Raw genomic sequence first — 19,304 nt, 5'->3', positions numbered from 1 at the left:
TGCCTGTAGCTGTGCGTCATCGTGTTTATTGGACAGACTGTGCGGGCCATTCAGTGCGGTTTATAAATGTTTTTTTTTTTTTTTTTTTTTTTCCTTTCCTAGATGCCGTCACCATTGTTCTTTACATGATGATGGTCGGATTTTCGAAGGCAGACTATATCACTGCAGAGCAGGTATTTTTGCTTTGTTTTGCTTTATAATTTTATAAAGCAACTTTTAAAAAAAAGATGCTTTTTTTATGGTATTAAATATAGAAATTTTTATCTTTGCATTCTTTTTTTCTTTTTTAGTTTTTACTTCATACTTCATTATTAGAAATACTGTGAAAGTTCGACGTACTTTTCTTCCCAAATTCATTAAAAAATTAACAAAAACTATCCTAGAGCGCTTAATCAATAAGTTCATTTAACAGACTATGTGAAGTAAAGTAAAATTAGATAAATCTGTTTCGAAGCTTTTCTCTATGGTGGAGTGAAAGCTCTCTCCTCCTAGTAAAACACAATATCTGTATACCACTTCAGAAAAGTGATTTAACTATATCATTCTAATAGATTCAACATTTTATTATAATTATTTATTATAATTATTATTTCGCCCCCCCCCAGAGACAATAAAAGGTACCCAATTATCTATTTTGCCATTTCACAACTAAGGTTATTGTAATCAAATTACAGAGAAGTGCAGGATTATTCCCCTTTCTCGCCTTGCTCCCATGCAGTTACGCCTCAGCTACACATTATCTTAGTTGATTGGTTCGTTTGCTTGAGAGGAGCTTGTTTCTTCAAAATTCCAAGTGCTTAAATAAAGACTATATACATTAAGTTCTGGTTGTCTGGTACCAGTAATGCGGTAGAAAATGTGACCTTGAACCGCCTGCAGATAATACACAGACTACAAAACCGAGTATTTTATATTGCGTTCACTCTTGTACGATGCTCAAGTAGTTAAAGGCCAAATTCAATTTTTTAAAAATAGAAAGGCAAGTTTTTAAAAGGCGTTTAAGCAGTTAGAGTATAAATTTAACGAAAAAAATGTGTACATTTCGAGTGTGTTAGATGTAAAAGTGTGTAAAAGAGGCCGTTGTTCTGAATATTTCTGTAGTATTCTCTTTGCGATAAAAGTTCAGAGTTGTATGAACGAACACAAATATTCATTCGAGTAGGAGCAGAATTTCAAAATCCAACATAACAGCGATTAATAAAATTGTATTACAAAAACGCAGAGAAGATGGGCACTGAAAGAGGGAGTCAGGATGCGCAACCGGACGAATTTTCAAAGTTAATACAAAAACGATATTACAAAGCAAGATAGGGAAAGCTGATTCGAGTCTCAAGCCAGAAATTTCAGTTCGAACTACTCTCATTCAGGTGATGGCCGTCTGACTTCTATTATGGGAAGTGTTATAATCTACTCTTTTATGAAATTAGATTAGTATAATATAATTAGATTAACTTTGTTAAATGAGAATAATTTCATAAGCCTCTTAATTTTAGGCATGGCAGATAACAACTATTGAGCATCATACAAGTGGGGGGTTTTGCCGACAGAACGGCGGCATAAATTGAAAATCTTCAGCGAATCCGGGACCTATTATGAATTCACTGCGGCCCTGCACGCGAAACAGATTTGTCCGCTTTCGGTACACCTGATGCGAGTCATTCTTGTCAAGCGCCTCATGTTTAGCTTAGCTATCAACTCTTGCCCTGAATGATGCAAACGCTTTCGAAATTCGTGTCAGAATCTATATTTGCGATCGAATTAAATTGAGACTGTGGCGTTATTACAGTGGTAGACTTTGATATTTTGGCATGCCAGTAAAAATAAATGGTGTTGATATTAAGCATGTTAGAATTTCAAAGTATCTTGGTTAGATATTTGATGAATGATTAACATAAAGATGGCATGTTGCTCACATTCAAGAGCAGGAAATGAATTTACAAAATAAAATTATGAAATTTTCTAAGGCAGCCTGGGATGTAAAACCTCTGAAAACTCATAAAATTTATCTGAAAGCAACTGAAAAGTTCATCCTATACCGAGTACAAATTTGTTTTTTGAATTTGGTAAAACTTAGAAGTAAATTGATTCAAATTCAAACTGTTGTATTATCAACAATTATTAAGATTATTTCATGAGGTGCTTTGTATATCTCACCTGGATGTATTCTCATAGATTTAGTTGCTGAAAAGAAGATCAGCTTCTTTAAGCTTTATTTTAAAAGAGATAAATTAGAGATTAGAAAAAGAATAATTAAACGAGATTAAATGATGAATATTGACATTAATTTTAAAAAAAACCTTGAAAAATTCACTTTCTATCTTCAATCTGTAATCCTTCGAAGTGTGGGATTAAGAGGATCTTTATGGATGGATCCCCCATTGAAATCCGGCTGGATTTGTGATGGTCTGCTATGACAGTAATTGTAAAATTTTACGGAAATTTCAAAAACTGCAATTCAAAATGATGCAGCAGCTTTCATGGGCAATCTTCGAAGCTGTATATAAGATGGGGTCGCGATGAAACACATTTTTACGAATTCGATATCAGTGCTTATGGTCTTGAAATCATTTAAAGATGTCTAAGAAATAATATTAACCATCAGAAGAGTTTTAAAAACATGTCCGTGTATTTTCCTGCATTGGGTTAAAGCCCACGTGCAAATCCAGGGGAATGAATATGTAGATTTCCTGGTCAAACAAGCTGCATACAAAGAAAACATTCCGCCATCCACATTCCGATTCGAACATCCTGAATAAAAAATAAACTAAGAAAAGATATAATAAATAAATGGAAAGCGTGGTGATAATATTCTGAAAAAGACAGATGTCTATGTGGCTTGGCTTTTTTCTAATTGCGATGACAATAATTGGGCGATTTTTATTTGAAACAATTTTTGACATCTCTTGGGGACTTTCACGTTCATCAAATCAGATTTTATAAAACAAACCTATCTTTGGTAGGGGCTTATATGTTGAGACAGTCAAGCATTGCCTGCCTTCACTATAATGAAATTAGAGAAACTTTTTTCATTTTTGGCTTGGAAAATTTAAGATTTTTGGATTTGATAAGAAGTAAAAAGACACGTCATAGGCTCAGACTCATTCTCGAAGATATAATTTAGATAATAAGAATGTAAAATAATCTTCATCCTTATAATTCTTCACGTTTTTTATTCATCGCACATAAATGAATAGCCATACTTTTCAGAGAGGGATTAAGTAAATCCGACTATACGAAGTACATAAGTGTCCGAAATTTAGAAGAAATCAACAATTTTGATGTCAAAGCACACTACTTTTCTTTTCTGCTTTTGCTTTGAAATACTCGTTGCTTTTTCATTAAGAGGTAGATTTAATTATAAAAAGAGTTTGCTCTGACTCAGGGAAAAAAAAGAAGGAAAAAAGGTTCCTTCCAAATGTGAAAGTCGAGGTTTTTTATGATTGCAACATTTTTTTTTTATGTTCGTTTTCATAAATAATAAATTGGAACGTGCATGTTCTCCACCCTTTCAGATCGGCCTTGGCTTTGCCGCTTTCATCTGCGTGAGCCTCGGTGGTCTAGCCATTGGGATTTTGATGGGCGTGATCACGGCCCTTGTCACAAAGCATACGGAAGACGTCAGAGGTATGCTGTTTTCTCTCTTTAAGAACCTCATTGTGCTTCTTTTTTATTTTATGAACAGTCAAAAAATAGTACTCCAGTGGTGTGAGCAGCAAAGGAAGTCCAATTTATCATAGCATAAAAATGTTTTAGGTTTCATTGAATCAATTGTCGCATTTTATACTTAATGTTTCTTTCAACAAACAATTTACAGAAATTCAAGGAAACTTCCAATCATAGGAAAGAACAGCAGCATTTAAAAATGAACAAACTGTTTTAGAAATTTCATCCTTTCTTATTTCTGAAAATATTTAATTAGAATCATCTGACTGCAAAGTTATTGAAAATATACAAAATTTTATTGAAATTATATTTTAAAAAGAAGATCATTCAATTTTGAAAAAAAAATGCCCTGAATTCTTATACCTTGATTACCAACAATGGAATGAAAATAATTGCAGAAACAAAGAAAACTATTTATGTTTCATTGTGATAATAAAAAATATCATAAAATATGCTGAAAAAAGTTTTTGGAAATTTATGAAAATTAAAAAAATGGTTCAGCAATTAAACCAATATTGAAAAAAATCCTTTTTCGAATTTAAAGATAGTGCAGATATTAATTTTCTTGCCGCACTCTTTTGGGAAGTTGTAACAAAAAATGTTAACATTTGTTTAATTTTTCTTATCAAATACAATTTTTATTAAAATTTCAAAAAATCTCAGTGTAATGCACGCTTTTATCCACCAAAATATATTTGGGTCACGTCTAGTCCAATGATCTACCTTGTGGATCATTGTCTACAATGCATAATGATTTTCACATCATTCAATTGACAAGAAAAAGGCCCGCCTAAAAGATATATCAAATTCTGGCGCAGCATTTGTACCGATTGTGTGAAAAATATATGTTTTATAAAAAAAAACGATTAAAACTTTTTCTGCGATTAGAAAGGCGAATTTCTAGTAAGCAATAACAAGAAGAGAGATTCCAAAAACAATACCGAAAATAGTTTCAGTTTTGCAAGAATGCATTAAATTCGCTCCGTGCAACTAACTTGACCCGGAGTCACATAGACAACATACAGAGTGTTATCTATTTGATGCCAGTTAAACATGTCAGTAGTTATTGATGTCAACTCATTCTCTGTATGTACCATCAATGCGTAATTACTGATATATAGAACGCACATGCAGAGTCATGGAGGATTCACTTTAACGCATGAGATGAGTAAAAATATCTTTTGGTATTATTACTTTTCTCTTATGACTATTTCGAGAACATTCTTAGTATGCCATCTCCACCTGCAACGAACTCACGGTTCGCATCTTCATGTGACAGTTAAATAGCTATTGAGCATTATTCATGTGTCTGAAGATTCTTTTACCCTTAATTGTTTACTGAAATACTGAAACCACTGGCAAGTGGAAAATCATTTCGAATTGTGTTCTTTGGTATGTCCATGTGCAAAGGATCTACTGTTGCCACATCCATATCATTTGCAAGAAGCCTATCACTTGTCGACAAATAACTAAAATTTCTCTTTTGCAGTTGTGGAACCCCTCGCCATGCTTGGAATCGCTTATTTATCTTACCTCTTGGCTGAGATGGTTCATTTCTCCGGCATCATAAGGTAAGTGCAGATGTTAAATTAGAGATTAACCCGTGTAAGATTTAAAAACTTTTCGACGAACATGTCTTATTTTCCGTAAGAGATTAAAAAAGGAACTACAGAAAAGAGTCGATGAGGCTCCTTTTTCTTTCAGCTTCTTCAATAAAAATATTTTAAGGAGTTGGGCAGTTCCAAACAGTTTCTTAAGTCTTTAGATATTTATTTTTAACTAAATTTCATTCTATTTGAATTAATAAAGGCATTATAGTTTTATTTATTTTTCAAATTTTGGTCCTTGAAAAAGGTTTCAAACAAGTAGAATCTCGTGAATGTTTTTGTCAATAAAAGAACTATCACTGTAAATAATTTTAATGTCGAAATCCCTCACTATTGGACTAACTCTTTGGACTTACCTGTAAAAATCTGGCTTCAAAAATTCAAAAGAATTTTAAAAAATCCTATCAAACTCTTAATAATCTCCGCAATCTCCTGACTGAAATTCTACTCTAGTGAAATTTTTAATGTCTTTGAATATGAAGAGCAAAGATATTAAAATACTAGACTAAATCATACTAAATATTAGCATAATTTGGTACACTTGCAAGGCTTTGAGACTTGGTGAATTTTACTTGTTCGTGAGTCATGCTATGAACAATGTGCACAGTTACAGTTTTACAATATAAAGTAAACATTGATTAGATAAATTTTTAACATAACAGTTATAAACGTGATGAGCTAAAATGCATTTTAGATTGGCACTTTAACTAAACATTATAAACTGAGAAAGTAAATATCATCCAAAAGATGGTTTTTTTTAAAGAGAAATTCAGTCCAATGAGTGACCATGTTCACTCGACTTTTGAATCATTCAAAATAATTGACTAGACACTAATGCGTAGTTTCATTTCAAAAGATTTCACGAAACAGTCACAGAATTCTTCTATCATCACATATGGTCATTAAGGCATCTTCAGTGGGTGCCACTTCTAGAGAGGCAAGAAGCATCCCATTTCTACGAGATGGCCAGCAGAAGAGAGGGGGGTTAACTGCCTATTCGTCACAATCAGCGTTGTTTGAAGAAATACCATTTCTTTTTTTAATAGTGATCGCCTTCATATAAATGCCTCTCTCCAAGCTTGTACACTACACCCAGTGGATGGCGTGCAGTACCTACAGCTTAACCGCACACAAGATCTCTCGAATCCATAATCATCCCTTAATCCCGCAATCAATATTCGGCCACAAGACCACTTTGTTTGGTTGTGGTAGATAAAGTTCTTTTTGTTCATAGGAATTTGCAGATGTTGGCATTCCCACTGTTGTTAACCATGTTGTCTGGTACCACATGAACACTTGTTGCGCACTCGCAGACTCAGCTCACGTGATGCCATAATCATGGTAATCATCAAACATTTGTTAGTTCTTATGTTGGGGAGGCATTTCCGCAATGAATTTTTTAATTAAATCAGCGCTGCCTATATTGCTTGCCAAATAAATAATAAGTGTTTCTGTCATCACTATTTTTTTACATTATTGTAACCTTTTTTTAAAATTTCTTTGTACATACTTAAATTTACATTTATTTGTTTGAAGTTCGTAAAGATGAAATTTTTTAAGTAAATTTTCAAACACTTCTTGAAATGCTAAAATTTTCAAATTTCATATTCTTGCCGATAGAACTCTATTTTATTATCTTCAGGACTTAATTATCAGTTAATCGATTTATTTCAATTAAATTTTGATTTCATTCGCGTAGAACTATGAAATAACGTATTTGAAGAGGGAAAAAAACTGCTTTCAAGATTCCTTTGTATTCTTAATGAAGAATACTAAATACTAAATTATAAAATATATAAATGTTTTTAGTTACAAACTTATCTGTAACTTAACATGTTTAAGGGAGAAAGAGAGATACTGAAAACAGTACGATAAGGAAATTAATTTTGAATATCATGAAAGAGGAAAGACACATTTAAACTCAAAATGTATTGTGAATGCTCCAATATGCAGGGCGGATTATAAATTCGTGTAAACTTCAAAAACTTATTTTAAAAAAAGGAAGTCATGTTTGGAAAAGTCTAAGTTTGCACGAATAGGATCAGAGGACATCGGAATATTTCTCCCTATATTTAAAAAAATTATTCCTAAAATAATAAGAAGAAGGTACGCGCACGTCATTCTGAGACGTTTCGGGCGAATGAGGCTAGCAATAAAACACCTGACTGGAAATGGATTCGGCGTCTGATCCTGTCAGTACGCAATCTTTACCCAACGGTGTGGTCAAGCTTTTCTGCAAGAATTGCTAATCCATTCTTCAACCCTTCTTCGTGGAAGTTCCGTACTGAGAAAGAACTAAAGGTGAAAAAATGCTCTATTTCATCGAGCGGAGTGATGAATTTTTTATGAATCTCTATCTTATAGATCTAGAATTTCCCATCTAGAGGAAATGGGAAATTTAGAGGATCGTCCATGAATGGGAAGACCTCCTAGAACGAGGACCGCAGTCGATCTTGTAGAAAATGTCATAAAAGAATCGGTATCTGTAACATGAACGGGAGTAGCTGTGCTCGCGAAACTGGGAGAATAGCGGGGGATGCCGTGTCGTCGAATTGATGCATTCTGCTCAGAATCTAGGGACAAAATCGCTTCACCAGTTATTATCGATCGATTGTTGCGGTTGAAAGAATGAATTTTGATAGATGGCGCAAATGAAATGTGACCCATAATGGCTGCTGAACGTCATACAGACGGATGAAGACCATTTTTTCATTATATGGTAATGTCAATTCGAAAAATAATTGGGGTCGGCGTCGGACACTCATGACTAAGCCACAGCATTCTCTTCATTTGACTGCTTTGTATGGTTTCAACGCCTCTTTCTTGTTTAAAGAGTGCTGTCCTACATCCAACTGGAAAACATGAACAATCGCTGTAAAATGTTATGTTATGCTTTTTTTGTGATTACATTGAGCTTGCATTGTAGGAAAGGTACACTTTACCTATCATACCTTCATGCAAGATGGTGCCCCTTCCCACTTTCCAAGTGAACGCTTTCACTGAGTACCGAATGATAAGTCGAGACAGTAGATTTAAGCGGCTGCAAGATTAGCAGATTTGATCACAAAAGATTTTTTGATTGAGGGGATACTTAAGGGGATACTTTTCTGTATCGGGACTCCACTTTGATGGACCGTCGATGATATCGAAACCGAAATACTACATTTAGTTGTAATAAGATAGTGACGCTCCTCACTTGTCTAATGCCTTGTGGTGGCCATATTGATGATTTTCTTTTTACTTTAAAATAAATGCATAATGTCGTGTTATTGTGATCTGTTTCATCGTTTGTTTATATTTACCGCTATTATTATTAATTATTTTATAATATTAAACGTCTCAGTATGACATGAGAGTGTTACCTTTTCAATTACTTTTAGATTCCTTCTTTTTGCACTGGAAAAAAATTCCAATGTCCCTTTGATCATATTCGAGAAAATAATTTTTTTGCTCGAGCATTATTTTTTTAGCATGAATTTTCGACGTTTGCTCGGATTTTTGACACATTTTGTTATACAAAACATTTCTATCACACATTTGCGGTTTTGCAATACGGTTATCGATGGCTGCGGTTTTGTATGCGCTCCAAATTTGCTATGAAAAAATTAGTGTTTTCTTTTTAGTGGAGCGATGAAAGTGCATTTTTAATTATTTCAGTTGATCAAATCGTTTTTCTTCTGCAGCATCATCGGCTGCGGAATCGTGCAGGCCCACTACGCCTCGAAGAACATTTCGGACAAATCCAAGACAACTGTTAAATACTTCACGAAGATGGTGAGGTGAGTGCATTCTGCTTCGTAATGCAATTTTATATCAATATTTACTTTGGTTTCGGTGGCATTCATATCACAGAAGGGGACAGTGGTCAGTGGTTTGGTTTAGCTTAGCATAGAACTCATATTGGTAGAAAACACCTACGAACGGAAAAATACTCTTGTCCGCACCAGCTTTACAAATGAATGAATTATACTACAGTGCATGTTTTGTGTCTCTAGAGCACAAATCGAAAGAGTAATCAAAATTTATAATATGATCGTCTTGCCATTATTGCTTTAAGTGATATATCCTTCTTCCAAATTGATATCAAGCAATCAATATTAAACTCAAGTTCATTCTTTAATCGTGACACCTTTCTGGAGTATGCGAAATGAACTGGCAGTCTATTCAGGACAATCTTTTATTTCCTTTACTCGAAGCATTAAGCCTCTGTTCATTTAGTGTGGAAATTATATTGCTGTGAATTCCTAAAAGTGTCCTGTCTCTTCGAAGTAAGCGGCCCTTTATAAATTAATAAATAAAATACCTATAAAAATTAAATACTTCCATCTATATTTAACATAAATTGTTTGTGTACCTATTTTGTATTCTTATTTGGTGCCAATTCCTTTCTTTTGGCGGAAATAACAAAATTGCTCTCTAAAGTTACGAACTAATAAATTAAAAAATACTCATGTTCAATGGTGTGAAATAAAAATGTTGTGACGAATTCTGGCTTACTTCACTGTTGACACCCCTCAATTGCTTCTTAGTCCTTCTTAAGACTGCTTCGTTTACCACATTCGCAACTAGATTGTAGAAGAAAAGCTAATATCGTTGTGTATTTGTTGGTAGATGGTTCGCCCATATAGTTATTTATTCGCTTTGAGATTAAATACACAATTTCTGTTGTGAACCACTGTTGCAAACAACTGTGTTTCACAACATGGTTCTCATTCAACTTGTAAAATCTGATTAATAATCATATGTAATAATATTCAAAAGATTAAGAACATATGGTTCCTTTTGAAAAAAAACCGCTAATGATGTCAAAATTTTGAATTTAAGAAAATTTCCTATTTAATGCTCCTGTCATTAATTTTATTGCATACGTTTAGCAGAATAATTTTGAACAATGTTTCGACGTTGTAATTTTCCACAATCAATGACTCGTTGAAAATTTGGTTCCTTCGTATATAGGGAGTATTGTGTGAGAAATAATCCAAATTCTAATTCTTTAATATTCTATTTTTTTCTAAGCCACTGAATGAAACATGTGCGTTTTATCAAAAAATAAATAAATAATTGAAAGCCCCTTTAATTTTTGAGCACTGTACATCAGTGCTGGGAAACAGAAAAGAGAGCAGTAAAATCGGTGATTTAAAATAAAATTAGTTTAAGCAACTTTAACTCCCAGTGTATTTAATGTGCCGAGAAGCGTGTTCTAGTGATAAAAAAATCAATTATACGAAGGCGCTTTTTTAAATGAATGCTTCTGCAAATAAGGCAATTGTAAATAATTATTGAATGGATAAAATAAAAACGAAGCAATTAATAAACTTCGATGTGAAATGGGCTTAACAAAAAGTTTATTCTCAAAAGGGATAAGATCGAGTAGCAATGCAACTAATACTAGTTTTATTATCATTCAAAAATGGAGAGAGAAAATGAGGATGAGACAATTTTTTCTGTTCCCTTTATCTCGTAACAAATGGCATTTAGCTCCGCTTTCCAGCTTGTGAAAGAATTTCTTTTTGTACTTTCCACACCAATAAAATATATACAGGACGTTTTCATCTATCTTGTCTTTTGTAAAACTTATACTTTTTAATATGGCTGATCTGATGTTCAAGTTTTTCGGAAGCCTTTCACTTTTTTTCGTTACAGCGCCGTCTGCGACACCATCATCTTCCTGTTCCTGGGTATGGTCCTGGTGGATGATCATCACACCTGGCACACGGGATTCGTCCTCTCGGCCACGATCCTTTGCCTGCTCGTCCGTTTCGCCAGTGAGTCATCCCTCGCATATAATGCGATTAAAATTTGTGAGCCTTGCGGTGCGTGCAAAACAGCTGACTGACAATAGGATTTTCTTTCCGTTTCGGAGCCAAAAATCGCCCGCTAAGTATGTAGGCCTGATCACCAAGGTCAGTCACATCTAGCTATCATATGGTCGAATCCAAATGATTTCTTCCATCCCCATAAAAGATATTTAAATAAAGCCAAACTAATAATGAAATAAAGTTATCCTTTTTAAACATAAATGCTTAGCTAACCACAGTACTAATCATAAATTTGAAAATGCATTGTGCATTTAATCATTCAAAATGGGATGCAGAACTCCTTCATTTTTACATCTTTGCAAATTTTTAATATAAAATTAATAAATAATTTTTTCTGACAGGAAGGATGACTCATGCAAAGATATCCTGTTTCGTTATTATTATTATTCACTGTGATCTCAAAGATGGAAAAAAAAACACTTTTTATATTTATTTCTGGGAGGGGGTGGGGACAATAAGAGACTCAAAATTCAAACGATGGACAGCCTGGTGAGCACGTCACCTTCCCACTACTGTAGTTGAAAGTTCGTGCCTGTACTTGACCGATTGACCAACATAACGAATTCCATCCCAACGTACTTCTCATTGGGTTGCAGCAAAATTAAATTAAATTGAAAAAAGAGTGATTAAAGTTAAATTTACGCCAATTTAATTTCCAGCTGCGTCAACTCTTTTCAAATATTAAAATAATCAAATTTTAATTGATTCTCAGATTTTTTTAAAAAAAATTTGGTGTAATTTGCAGCTATACGTTCCATTACTGCATTGAAATTTAAATATCTGATTGTTCCCTCAGATATTTAGTCTTTTGGTTCTCTTCTCTTGTTGAAAGCATGAAATGGTTTTTCACATACTTTTATAGACGATCTCGTAATGAATTTTTACTTTCTTATTTTCTCTTATCGTATGATTTGTAGAAATGTCAAACGAAATCTTAAATGAATATTGAAATGTTATATTTGATATTTTTTTTATTCTATTAACATAACATATTGTTATATTTGATATTTTTTATTATTCTATTAACATGCTTTAATCTAAATAAAATGTCATATAATAAAAATAAAATGTAACTCACCATGCGGAGATTTATGTACAGAAGTATCAAAACGGGTGGAAAGCTAATAGCATAATACAGCTCGAAAGTGTATCCATTTTGGTATACTTTCCTGAGAAATGTGAATCACAAATTACTCATAATTGAAATTAAATACAGCGAATATGATCACGAACTTCTCGGTGCAGTAATCTAATAAAATGCAACGAGACAGCATTTAGGACAAAGTAGTTTCAAAGTAGTAATTTCAAAGTAGTTTCCGTTCAGCGAACCAATAACAACCGTTAATTAACAAATAGAATTCCTTTCGATTATTCAGTCGCTTTTTAATTTCGTTGCCACACACGGAAGAAACAGCAGCAAATCATTCTATATTCATAAAATTCGATATATTTCGTTACAATCTGAGAAAATATCATGACGTTGAAGAAGTTTCTTTAATTTGCTGTGATTCAGTGTCAAACTTTGTAGAATCAATCAATTTAAAAATGCACTCTAACATTTGTTATTTGTGTTTTTATAAAAATAAAAAATTTCATTTCATTTTTAAATTTTCATTTCTGTAAAAGAAAATTGGAAGAAAATAGATTTTCTTTTACATCTAGCCAAATTATTATTTTTAAAAAAAAGCACTGCTTTCGAAGAATTTCAGCAGCGTGCAGTTTATTGCAGCGAGATGAAGTGATAAGATATTTTATATTTGTTTTGGAAATGTCTAATTTTTTATTACAGAAATCCGAAAGTATAATATTTCACACAAAACTACACTGAAATAAAGTGGCATATATTTTTACAATAAAAAAGAATCAAACATAAGAAGAACGTATTTTAATAGCCACATTTCCTTTTCTAATCCCAATCGATAATTTGTCTTCTTGTGACTTTCCTTTTCATTCTTTAGATGTCGATTCTGTAGAAAATCATTAGTTTTTCCAAATCAACTGAAAGTGTTTCATCAAAAATTTTTGAACATCACATTTAGAGGCTTTGTGATGAAACATGGAATGGTGCCTCCAAACTAACAGGTGGTGGTCCCCCACTCCTCGCGTCTGATTTCCTCTCAGATCCAAAAGAGTGCTTCTTGTTTCGATGCCTGAGGGAAGACTTCGTCGACATTTTATATCCTATCATTCAAAATAATAAAGAAACACGTACCTCGAACTTGTAATAGTGCTCAAGGCATTGTTTATAAACCGAAAGGTTTTGCAAGACAACGGTACTCTGTTTGGAGGATTTAAGATCTGGATACTTTCTAAATCTGAATCGATGAGCAATTTTGTGAAACATCTTGAATTGCATTTGCATTTTAAGCTTCAAAAGAATTCATTTTGAGACCTTTTCTTGTTTCCAAGTGGTTAAAAAGGTTAAATTCACTGAACATCTCTGAAAAAAAGCCTTTTTGCAAGGCGGTGGAAACGGATCCTTTGCAAATTGCACATTTCAATAATGATTTTTCTATGTCTCTTTCTTTATATCTGCGATGAAAACAACTATTAGTGCGCAGGTTTTGTGCTTCTTTATTGAATCAAATGTACAGACATACAATTTATATTTAAAACAAGCAATAGTTTAAAGCAAATAAAGGGAACTTACAACAAGTTCAAATGGATATTGTGACAGGACTTAATACATCAAAGTCGTGTTGAAATTATTGAGATTAACATGCCCTTTCCGTAACACATCCCTCGTGTTATGGAGCAACACGAGGGCCCTCTGAGACAGATCTTTGTTAGAGATGAAATAGAGAAGGCGGTCAAAATGATTGTAAGTAATGCACAAGTTTGATTTGGATGCAATGTGTTGTACGCGTCGTTAATGCATACTTTCCAGCGTCAGTAGTTCCCGAATAAATTTAGAACTTAATATACGCTGCAGAAAATGGCAGGCATGACGCCGTTCACTATTCTCAATTACTGGAAATTTGTTGGACCGGACACAGCATGCGAAATATGAAGCATTAATCTTGATTGTGATGCACGGCCTACGGTCTGTCTATCGTAGTTTCTTTGAATACCCAGGTTTTCCTTCGATATGTCGTTCAAATGATTTTCTACTCGTATTCCATGTGTAATACGTAGGCATTACCAAATACAACAAAGCTTTGAAACCGCTTAAATCATGACAAGTATTTACTTTCATTTATATAGATTTTATTATTGAATAATAATTATTATTATTTAATTTTTAAACTTATTTATAAAAGTTTGATTAACTAAATCAAACACTTGGCACGGCTCAATTCCAACACAGAGAAATGAAATATTCAATACATTGGAATCCGGAGGGGTCAATTTTACTATATAATCAAATGAAAATCAATCGACACAGCTCAATTCCAGTGCCAGTTGCACTGAAAAATAAGAAAAACGAAATGAAAAAAAACTATATTCAAGAAATGGACGGTTTGGTAAACGGCACAGATCAATTCCAACGCAATCGCAGCGAAATAATTAAATCAAAATAAAACTGAAATCGAGATCTAAGAACATACAATTTAACAGTGTAATCGGAAGTATTAAAATAGAGTTGTAAAATATTTACTATAGCGTGTGTTGCTTTTACGTCCAGCAAATGTGCTGTTTTCGAAAAGCATTGCCTATAATAGATGTGGCATCTATATAATATCATAGGTCAGAAGTGTGACATCTATGGACATATTCGAATGCAAAGTTGTATCAAAATTTCGGTGAGGAACTTTTGGAGATTTAAGATTTTGAATGAACGAGCATTTGCATTTTATTTATATAAATCATATGTGTGAATTACCTTAGTTTTACACTTTAATGAAGCTCAATTGCTTCTGTTAACAAACTTCCCTTTTAAGAATTTATTACGTTATAGATTCCTGCCAACATTGATATTTGCAAACTTATGTGTTGTTCATTTTGCAGCTGTGTTCTTCTTAACCTTCTGTGCCAACAAACTGGAGAGGACTCACTGCATCAATGAAGAGGAGCAGTTCATCATGGTAATATGATAAAAGGGTTCTCCGCATTTGCATCCTATTCTACTCATTCTGTTCTTCGATCTTTTTTGAGCGTGTCACCATCCGTGGGGATTGCTTCCACGTGACTGCTCATTAAGCATAAATGATAAACCCCTTTTCCCAATTCATCGTTAATTTAACCTTTTAAAAATTCAATGATATATCTTAAAAGATTACTGAAAATATAATAAATTATTCTATTTTTCCACATTAAGAGTTTATTATGCTATGTTTTAGAAAAAAAAATGTATCATTATACCTTCTCATTTCCGTTCTAGAATGTCTGCAAATAAAATTTACCAAAATTCATGTTCATGGACTAGAAACGTTTTGTTGCCAAAATTGGATTGAATGTGTCATCGGAATTCATTTTAGAATTTATAACCAGAGAGTCTTCAGCATTTTAGCCCATGTTTTCTAACAATTTTTTCATTCAGCGGGGAAATTTTGAAGCGCAAATAAATTTGTGGTCATATTTGCATTTGTCCTAAATTTATTTGCACCTAATTAAACTCAAAATTTGGATTTCTTTTGGATGGTGCTGATTGGCGAATTTCTGGAGCGATTCATGAGCTAGCAACATTCAACGTCTCAGAATGGGAACTTCCTAGCAAAAAGCGAGAAATTCATTGTCCGCCCTTTTCTATGACCGCGTCTGAGTTCGCTTTACGTTGATGGCGTCGTTCGCGATTCTGAGACACGAAGTGCCGCAGCCAACAAGTGGTAAGCACTTGATTACTGGCTGAAAAGTGATTTGGTTAGTCTGAAGACGAAGGGTAGTAGAATGGGGTTGTAGAAGGGAGGTGAAGTAGAGTTGCCATATCAAGAACAGAATGCTGAAGGGAGTGGTTGTAGACAATGAAATGGAGAGTGGAATATCATTGGAAGTCAGTGAGGAATAGAAATGAAGGATTAAATCAGTTAGAAATGAAAGATTAAATGTTAAGTCTTTCTTCAAAGACTGTTTTTGGTATGTTTAGTAGTCCTAAAATTTCTTTTAACAGTTGTCTAACTTCTTCATGGATTGCAAAGGATTCCTCCATTTTCTGTTGGGAATGAAGGATTTTTCTTGGATTTTAAATCGGTTTGTATTAATTAGTATCAGCAATTACTAGTTTAAGGGAGCAATGAAATGGAACGCTTTTTCTAGAAATATTGTCATATGAATTTATGGTGGCTCTGTCCATCATTTTTCAGGGTGGGTAATCTTTCATTCTTCTTGATTTTTCACTGTTGCTATTTTTTGATTAAATTTTCCTATCTCTAATGCCTGTTTATTTGCCTCGTTTTATGCACTTGGGATTATGAAAGCAATTTTATGCCCTTTGGAGGCATGCGGGAAAGAAGCATAGCACATTTATAGCAAATTGTTGTTATATTTTGCTCTTCCTTAGGCCTCGACGCAACTTATTAGGCAATAGATATTAGAAATACCGAAGATATTTTGGACTTTTGAGCTTCTGTTGAGTTTCGATTCAAAGTTGATGGCAAGAGCTTTTCTTTGGACTTCATGAACTCATTTATTCTTTAAATTCCCAATTTATAACTGTCTTTTAATTTGTACAGCGCAGATATAGACGAAGAATCCTTTTATGATCACTTTAGTTTTGCAACTATCTAATAATAAATGAAGCATGAATTTTTGCTTCTATTTTTTATGGGAAATTTAATTATTTCTTTTCTGTCTTCTATAAATTTGGCGATGATTTAAATTTTTTAGAAAAAATTCATAGTTTCGTAAACTTTCCGTTGGATTTTTTGTAGCATTAAGTTGTATTCTCTGGATAAATAAAAAAAAATGATGGTTAAGATTTGAAGAGTTTCAATATCACTGTTGTTTAGGAAATGGTGTCTGTTTTATGGAATAAAAGTGAAAGCCCTAGTAAAGCTGGCTTTGGGATGATTTGGCTTTCACTGTTTTATGGAATACGAAGTGGATGAAAGGAATTTTTGAATTGGAATTTTATATGTTGGAATGTAGTTTATGATATCCACAATTTTTCTCTGGGCAGGGACAAGACATGAATTCTTCGTTTAGAGTTCCTAATTTGGATTCGTTACCTTTCACATCGAGCATGTCCTAAATACAAATAGAGTTAGTAGAGTAGCTGTCATGGTTAAATAACAATAAGTGTCTGTTGATGTTTAATTTTTTTCAGGGTGAAAATGTCTTCTTTCTTTAATTATTTTTTCTATGCTGATACAAGTTTTTTTTTTTTCATTTTTTTTTCTATGGATGTGGTAGGGTTTTCTTGATTAAAGGATGAATTCCCATATTTTCATCAAAAATTTCACCGATTGTTTTTTTTTCCAAACAAGATATATTCATTACTTGGATATGGGGATGTCGGGAAAGCACTTCGTATATTTGCGCATCTCGTCATTCATATTTTTTTCCATGACTTTGTATATTGTTCGACACAGTGCATCTGCTTTCCTAAAACTCATAATATTTTATTATCTGAGTATTAGCATCTGATCCCACTATTCAAAATAATTTGTTTTATATTCATTTTTTCTTTGATGCTTGGATCTGCTTTTCTACAACTATTATCATTCTTGAGAACATGGAAGGCCACAATCAGCGCATCTTCTTCGACTTTGTGGTAGCGACCGAAATCTAAAATTCTCCACGCCCCGAGCCTTTAACTAACTTGAATCGGAATTAACTCTCATAGAGTATCGATTGCTTAAATGCACTTAATTAACAAGTGGCATTACTAGACTATATTATTATTCTGACAAATGTTTAAAGTGGCACTTTAGGAAATAAAGCACATCATTATCAAAAGTAGTGCCTGCGTAACTGTAACAAAACCAAGGGGGACTATAAAATGGCAGTTCTTAGCGTTTTCTTATCTTGCCACTTTTATAGTTACGTCAGCATAATTTACAAAGCCAAACTATTAGAGTGGCGTGCTGGAAACACGATTAAAATATTTACAATTCTTTCTAGTACACTTTCAATGAATAAAATTAGAAATGGTGTCAAAATCGCGTTTATTGGAACCGCTATTGTTTGAATGTCGTAAGGTTAACACAATTTTCTTTTAGATTCTTATTACCGTGTTGTTAGAAGGATGGTTGCATTTTTGGAATATAATTTTTTTTTTATCTTTTCGTTAAAATCTGTTTTCTCATAGCAACGCCAAAGAACGTCGTCAATGTAATTAATGTTAACAACTCATTCGGTTTGTTATTTAAACTGTCACAATGCCATTGAACTCCTCCATATCGTCCTTATTTATATCACCGTACTGGAAATTAATAAAAAAAACTATTTTTTTTCTTCGACAGCAGCCAAAATACATACTACATTATCTAAGTACATTTAACCTTGCACTGTTTAAAAATCGCCTATTTAAAAGCGAAACGCAAACACTTTTTTTGGCAAAAGTGCACTCATTTTGTCAGATATCGAGCAATGTAAAAATGAAAAGCATCTTATTTTATTAGGCATACGGTGGCCTGCGCGGTGCCGTCGCTTTTTCTCTGGTCATCATGTTGGACGAGACGGAGCACAAGAACCTTTTCATCACAGCCACACTCTTCATCATCCTCTTCACAGTCTTTGTGCAGGTGAGTCGCTCGCACAGAGGTGTTTCTAAAACCGAGTAACTCAGGAAAGTAATTTATCTTTGAGTGACCCATTAAAATTCGCTTCATAGCTGCATTAAATAATTTTAAAAGATCTTTAACAATTTGTTTCAGAAACCAAAATCCGAAACTTCCACCCTAATATAAAGCTCTTAACAGTCGTTTCGCACCTTAAAATAAGTTTCCGTCTTTTATGTTGCCTTGCTTTATTTTATAAGGCGAAGCATCACCATATTTTATAGACTTAATACATCACAGTATTAGTGGTTTCATTCTTCCACTGAAAGATATAAAGAACTGCTATTTAGGCCAACACAATTCCATATTTCTTCTTGTGGTATAGTATGCTATCGTCAGAGAAGTCAATTCGAAAATCCACACAATAATTGCTGTTTCCATCATCGACAGAAACTCGTTCCAGGAAGTAATTGCACTAAAGACTTGATGAATTCTGTACTATAAAAGTGGCGCATATTGAGCTTCTGTGGCACTTGCATTCAGAACTTGATTATATTTTCTCTTGATCTTCAAAATAAATATATGTTGCATAGTGGAGTTTTCATTTTGAATCATCC

At 33.4% G+C, this 19,304-nt stretch overlaps 1 protein-coding gene across 5 annotated transcripts in view; it reads left to right on the top strand.

The window, feature by feature from the left end:
- LOC129968736 (Na(+)/H(+) exchanger beta-like) overlaps positions 1–19,304 on the top strand; it is a 149,608-nt gene that overhangs the window by 103,679 nt on the left and 26,625 nt on the right. For all 5 annotated transcript variants that reach the window (XM_056082933.1, XM_056082934.1, XM_056082931.1 and 2 more), the window contains 7 exons: positions 103–173; positions 3,513–3,624; positions 5,153–5,234; positions 8,954–9,049; positions 10,914–11,035; positions 15,038–15,114; positions 18,589–18,711. In XM_056082933.1, the coding sequence (XP_055938908.1) occupies positions 103–173; positions 3,513–3,624; positions 5,153–5,234; positions 8,954–9,049; positions 10,914–11,035; positions 15,038–15,114; positions 18,589–18,711 (683 nt within the window). The remainder of the gene's footprint in view (positions 1–102; positions 174–3,512; positions 3,625–5,152; positions 5,235–8,953; positions 9,050–10,913; positions 11,036–15,037; positions 15,115–18,588; positions 18,712–19,304) is intronic.

This window comes from Argiope bruennichi, chromosome 5 (assembly GCF_947563725.1).
Source record: "Argiope bruennichi chromosome 5, qqArgBrue1.1, whole genome shotgun sequence".
NCBI lineage: Eukaryota > Metazoa > Arthropoda > Arachnida > Araneae > Araneidae > Argiope > Argiope bruennichi.
The sequence above is the reverse complement of the archived record's forward strand: the minus strand, read 5'-3'. Positions and strand labels throughout refer to the sequence as shown.